General features: G+C 35.2%; 1 protein-coding gene across 1 annotated transcript; it reads left to right on the top strand.

The window, feature by feature from the left end:
- The first annotated feature begins 862 nt into the window (after window positions 1–862).
- LOC125864309 (ferredoxin--nitrite reductase, chloroplastic-like) lies at window positions 863–3,495 on the top strand. The gene is made up of 4 exons (XM_049544233.1): window positions 863–1,316; window positions 1,394–1,748; window positions 1,867–2,155; window positions 2,443–3,495. The coding sequence occupies exons 1-4, from the start codon at window positions 944–946 to the stop codon at window positions 3,178–3,180; spliced, it is 1,755 nt and encodes a 584-aa protein (XP_049400190.1). The 5' UTR covers window positions 863–943; the 3' UTR covers window positions 3,181–3,495.
- The last annotated feature ends 3,486 nt before the right edge of the window (window positions 3,496–6,981 follow it).

Here is a 6,981-nt window from a genome sequence, read left to right as displayed (position 1 = left end):
AGTCATAATTCACATTTAAAAGCTAGAAAAGTTATAGAGGGAAAAACAGGTAAAATATATGTGTCATACATATACTAATACATTATATTTCACTTGCGTGTGGATACAATATATTTTATTTGTACGCAAATAAACTATATATTTTTTGCGTGTACATTATATTTCACTTGCGTATGGATACAATATATCTTATTTATACGCAAATAAACTATTTTTTTTTGCGTGCCAATACAATATATTCTTCTATATTTTAAATAAATTATTATTATTATTATTATTTTGATAAATCCATAAACTATAGTTACATTTCAACTATCACTCTATAAGAAAATTCTTCTAGCAATCCTGCAAAACCACCTCAAGCATTTTCTCGATATGTATGCTAGTTATCCTGTAGCATTAATCAAAAGGCCACACGTCTCTTTCCTTGACCCATGGATGGCCCAAAAGGTTGCCCCTCACCAAAAACAACCTGCCTTAGGGAGCTTCACATAACACACCTATGACCTTTCTCTACCCCAACACTTTTTTTTTATTACCCTTTCTAGAAATTTCCACCCCTTTTATTTTTTTGGTGATTCAAACTCACAATCTTTAAATTAAAAGTAAAGGATGTTTACCATCCGAGCAACTCCCTCTTGTCCCACACTTATTTTAAATGATATAATTTTAAATTTATTTTTTAAATTTGGTATCAAATCAAATATAACAATTATTTTTGGAACAGAGGAAATGACTTTGAATGGGATATCCTAGTCATTAGCACTTGTAATTTTAAAACAATAACGACCCTTTGGAACTTCCAAGAGTCCACAAGCACCGTCCCCCCTACCCCACTTCACGACTACAAAAATGGTCTTATTCCTCCATTTTGACGATCACCGCCACCCTCAATCAACTAAATTCTCAATTTGAACTTGCTTGTTCTTGTTAATTTGTCGAAATGACATCTTTTTCGGTTAAGTTTTCAGCTACTTCACTTCCAAATTCTAATAGATTTTCCAAGCTTCATGCTACTCCGCCGCAGACGGTGGCGGTACCGTCATCTGGGGCGGCGGAGATAGCTGCTGAGAGACTAGAGCCTAGAGTGGAGCAAAAAGATGGGTATTGGGTACTTAAGGAAAAGTTCAGACAAGGCATAAATCCAGCTGAAAAGGCGAAGATTGAAAAGGAACCTATGAAATTATTCACTGAAAATGGTATTGAAGATCTTGCTAAGACCTCACTTGAAGAGATGGAGAAATCAAAGCTTACTAAGGAAGATATTGATATTCGCCTCAAGTGGCTTGGACTCTTCCATCGGAGAAAACACCACTGTAAGTACCAAAAATTGAACTAAAATCGGATTTGATTAATTCATTCGTCACATTTGTATTCATATTTTGATGATCAGATGGTCGATTCATGATGCGATTGAAGCTTCCAAATGGAGTAACGACGAGTGCTCAAACTCGATACTTAGCTAGTGTGATTAGGAAATATGGGAAAGATGGATGTGGTGATGTGACTACGAGGCAAAATTGGCAGATTCGTGGGGTTGTGTTACCTGATGTGCCTGAGATTCTAAAGGGACTTGATGAAGTTGGCTTGACAAGTCTGCAGAGTGGCATGGATAATGTTCGAAATCCGGTGGGGAACCCTCTTGCAGGGGTTGATCCTCATGAAATTGTAGACACAAGACCTTACACTAATTTGTTGTCCCAATATGTCACCGCCAATTTTCGTGGCAATGTGGACGTGACTAACTTGTAAGTATTTTACACCAAACATTTCACAATTTTGTGTTTCAACTTTATAGCTTTGATCGAGGTTACCTTAAAGCATCTGCTAATTAGATTTTGCGATAAAATAATGATGTTATTGCAGGCCAAGGAAGTGGAATGTATGTGTAATAGGGTCACACGATCTTTATGAGCATCCGCATATCAATGATCTTGCCTATATGCCTGCAACCAAGGATGGACGATTTGGATTCAACCTGCTTGTGGGTGGATTCTTCAGTCCGAAGCGATGTGCAGAGGCAATTCCTCTTGATGCATGGGTTCCAGCTGATGATGTAGTCCCTGTTTGCAAAGCAATATTAGAAGCTTATAGAGATCTTGGTACCCGAGGGAACAGGCAGAAAACAAGAATGATGTGGTTAATTGACGAACTTGTGAGTAATACATTCACTATGCTTACTTTTAAAAGAATAATTTGTCATTTGTCTTAACGTATGGCCTAAATTGGAGTTTGTAAATTCATAACATACATCGTGCTGATTGAGGAACATGAGTTCCGTGATAACATTTCATTTGAGTTGTATATTGGTTTTGAATACAAGTGCTTACTAGTCTTAACTCATGTACTACTATATATATCCCTTTCAAGGCAGAACCAAACTTTTCGGTAGATGATCTAACCGGAATCATTTTCTCACGGTTTAATTTCTCAATGATTCAGGGTGTTGAAGGATTCAGAGCAGAAGTTGTGAAGAGAATGCCCCAACAGAAGCTAGAGAGAGAATCTGCAGAGGATTTGGTCCAGAAACAGTGGGAAAGGAGAGAGTACCTTGGCGTACATCCGCAGAAACAGGAAGGTTACAGCTTTGTTGGTCTTCACATTCCTGTTGGTCGTGTCCAAGCAGATGACATGGACGAGCTAGCTCGTTTGGCTGATGAGTATGGTTCAGGAGAACTCCGTCTGACTGTTGAACAGAACATCATTATTCCCAACATTGAGAACTCAAAGATCGATGCATTACTCAATGAGCCTCTCCTAAAGAACAGATTCTCACCTGATCCACCTATTCTCATGAGAAATTTGGTGGCTTGTACTGGTAACCAATTCTGTGGGCAAGCAATAATCGAGACTAAAGCACGTTCAATGAAGATAACTGAGGAGGTTCAACGTCTAGTCTCCGTGACACAGCCAGTGAGGATGCACTGGACAGGTTGCCCAAATACTTGTGGACAAGTTCAAGTTGCCGATATCGGATTCATGGGATGCCTGACTAGAAAGGAAGGCAAGACTGTTGAAGGTGCTGATGTTTTCTTGGGTGGCAGAATAGGGAGCGACTCGCATTTAGGAGAAGTTTATAAGAAGTCTGTTCCCTGTGAAGATTTGGTACCAATAATCGTCGACTTACTAGTTAACAACTTTGGTGCTGTTCCAAGAGAAAGAGAAGAAACAGAAGAGTAATATCAAATCTTCAGAATATGATTAAGAGAAGAAACAGAAGAGTAATCTAAAATCTTCAGAATATGGTTTATCATATTAAGATATTTCCAAGGTACAGGATTGTAAGTTAGTTAAATAATCAGAACATGAGATGTTGTTAACATGTTCATGTGTGACATAGCATGATGCAAATACTTGTACTTGTTTCCAAATATAATCACACGGTGTATTCTTTTGGAAAAACTCATCCAAACCACAAGGCTTTTGAATTGTTGAATTCCTAATAATACATTTTTTAAAATGTAATTTTTATATTCATTTGTTTCGATTATTATATTCTTAAAACACTTTACTTAATAGTCGTGTTGGTATTTGAAATTGTTGTACTCACCCCAACTCAAAAGGATGCCCAGTCGATATCCAAAGTCTATTTTTTTTGTTGTCCTTCGTGAAGGTCATCTTCGATCGATCCCTCTCTATTTTTCTCGCTACTATGTATATTTAAAGAGTATAATAAAGAATCAAGTCTTTAAATCATACTTTAAAAAGTCCTCTATTCTTTATATATAAAGGGGTGAATAGTAGTTTTTCAAATTTAAAGAATTGTTATTCATCTTCTCATTTTTTGCCTTTTAATTATTTTAATATTATTTAACATATTATTTTTTACATAAAGTTAATTAATCAAATTTTTAATATTCATAATTCTTTTTAAATATAATATAATATTTAAAACTATATATTATTTAATATATACTACTTTTTTCCCGAATTAATAATATTTCAAAAAAAAATTAAAAATTTTCTTCACTTTAAGTGATATAATTTGATGTTATTATTAATTTTCATTATGAAAAATACACAAAATTCAAATGGTAAGATGAAAATTTTAATTTAAAAATACAATACATAATTACATAAAAAAAAATCATACAATAATTTAGTAATCAAATACTCTAGAAAACTATTTTTTTTCCCTCTGTCAATTAATTAGCCATTGAGAGTAGTGTAATTACCTAAATAATTATGGTCAATAGTGACAAGAAACATAGATAGAGACAACTTTAATTGAAATATTAGTATACTAGTCGTGCGGTGTGAATTGTTTCAAGGGATTTATAAAAATAATAATCAATCTTCCCATCTTTCCAGGTGATAGAGCAATCAGTACGATAGCAGAGTACTAAACACCATCGCACTAAACTTAAATATTTGAGCTATTGGTGGAATATTGAATTTGTTTGAAGAGTATCTCAAATGAAATATTGTTTTGATTCATAATCATGCTTAAAACTTAGTCCTTAAAAAGATAAGTGATTGTTATAAATATAATCTAATTTCTTTTATGATCAGAGTCCATCCCACGTTGAACTATCAAAGCTTTCTTTTGTATCCTAAAAATATTATAGTAATCAATTTGAACCCAAAAACACTACAACAAAAAAAAACTTTTAGCGGCAATAAATATTGATATTAATAAAGAGTGCTAAAGTTTTTACCGGCATTAGTTAACTGTCATTAGAATCAATGTCGCTAAAGGCTTTAGGGAATTAATTGCCGCTAATGATCATTTTTGATGTAGTGAAAAGACTTCGATCATTTAACTTTAGCTTCTGAAGGAGGAATCATGTCAACTTTCTCTTAATTCGTATTGTACACTTACATGCAAATTTATAGGTAGTTCATCTCCTTCTAAATAAAATATCTAAAGTTTTTATTTTTGATCGAATTCCGTCTAGTAGGCCAGGAGATCTTAGAGATATCGTTGGGAATTGTCATTAACCAATCATGTGTCGGACACACTAGCTATTCCATGAAGTAAGTAAAGGGCAGAAAGATGCGGATTTGACCTGCACCTGTTCCCTCTTTCTTTTTCTTTAAATAGAAAAAGTTATGCTTGGGTTCGCGTTTCCTTTTTCAGACTATCAAGGATTTCAAAGATCTTTCATACTGTGCCCAATCCCGAAATTGGCTCTATACATATGATCAACAATGAGAAAAATAATGTTATAGCTAAATGGCGAAGGGCAATATCAGTCAGCCACAGATCCAGTAACCTCTAAATTGAGGGCTTCGCTCCCTCGCTCGCTCTAACACTCGTTTAGTAGACTTCAAGTGGAGTAGATAAACTCCTTTAGAAATAGAAGTGAGTACTACACGAGCTCTAAAGTAAGTACGCAACGGGCTAGCCTTATCTACGAAGAAGAGGGACTTCATCTTGCTTTCACAAGGTTTATTCTTTTGATTATTTTCATGATAAATTTAAATAAGAACTAAGACAAATAGAAATAATTAAACAAGTAATGTATGGTTTTTTTCTTCAAGAGGAAACAATCTAGGATGATGATGATTTTTCCAAATGCCGGAATTAACTTAAAATATGCCCACTATAATCTTGTCAAGTTATTCCCTCTTGACCATGAACCTTTATTCACTATAATTGTTTCTCAACACATAATAGTGATTTTCTAGAGCTATTCTCTCGAATGAACTTTAGCTAACCGAATACTCTGTTCACATAGATCGTACCAAAGTTGTGTTATCTCTAACTTTCACTTTTAAATCCCAGTCATTTAACTTTTAATGCCTCAAAGTAATGTTGTTCAACTAAAACTTAATTCGTTTCTCGATAGAACAACAAAATACCACAACACCATTAAGACCCCTTATTGACGTTTGACTTTAGGCCCCCAATCTTGTTGAGACAACCCTGCTCGAGAGAAAAATAACCCTAAGCCTTGAAAAGAATGCCCTAAGTGTTCTTTCATCGAGTATAGGAAGCTATGATAAAGACACGGGGAAAAACTAACTTAAACACAAAATAAGATACCCCGACATTCGCTAGCGAACCGGTCCTTCGCTACAACAATGTAACGACCTGATTTTCGTCGTTATATAAAAGTCAATGGGGAAAGAATTGGGGTCAGAAAACTTTTTGGTAGTAACTTGGAATTTCCTAACCTAGTCCAGATTTGGACGAAATCGGAGTCAGTGAGGTCTAGGGAAATCTGGTAATGAATGAGAGGTATAATTATAAATTTGATCACATGAGTAGATAGCTAAGACGTTAAGGAACTCGTACGACTTTACGGAATCAAATTCGGGCGAGTAGAACTCCCTAAATTGTTCTTAGCGTGAACATGTATTTTCTGAGTGTCATGGGTTGAAGGTGTGTTGTAAAATTGGGGTTTGGGACTCAAATTTCGACGTTCTGTCTCCGCGCAAACCGCTATGGAGGGACGGGGTCCACCGTAGCGGGCCAGTCGCGACTTAAGTCAGAAATAAACCCCAAAAACGTCATTATTCTGCAATTTTTCTTCTTGAGAGCTAAGAGACGAACTAGGGCGAGTTCTTGACAGTTTTCCACCTCTTCTAGCACTAAAGGTAAGGATTTTACTCCCCTAATCCATTTTTTGATCTGTAGAATTTAGTTTCTTAGGTAATTATTTATGGGGGAAGGTTTTGATATGGGAATTATGGTAGAAAAAGCCCTAATTTGGGTATTGGGATCATGGGTTTGGCCTAGAATTGATAGTGTTGATTGTAATTCGGGTAATTAAACCTCGTTCATTGATCCTCGCATTATATTGATTGTTTGTAGACCAAAAACAGGCGGAAAAAATCCGAAAATTGAAGAATCAAGTTTCTTAGGAGGGTTCAAGCTTGGTTTCGAGATAGGTGATGGTTTGATTTCTTGTTTGCGTAATATATGTTGGTGATTAATTCATTGTGATGCATGTATATATGTACTTGAATGAAGCATTGTGATCAAACCTATGAAAAGAGAACGAATGATTAAATGTATGTCATGATTCAACACTT

Source organism: Solanum stenotomum, chromosome 5, assembly GCF_019186545.1.
Source record: "Solanum stenotomum isolate F172 chromosome 5, ASM1918654v1, whole genome shotgun sequence".
Lineage (NCBI taxonomy): Eukaryota > Viridiplantae > Streptophyta > Magnoliopsida > Solanales > Solanaceae > Solanum > Solanum stenotomum.
The sequence above is the reverse complement of the archived record's forward strand: the minus strand, read 5'-3'. Positions and strand labels throughout refer to the sequence as shown.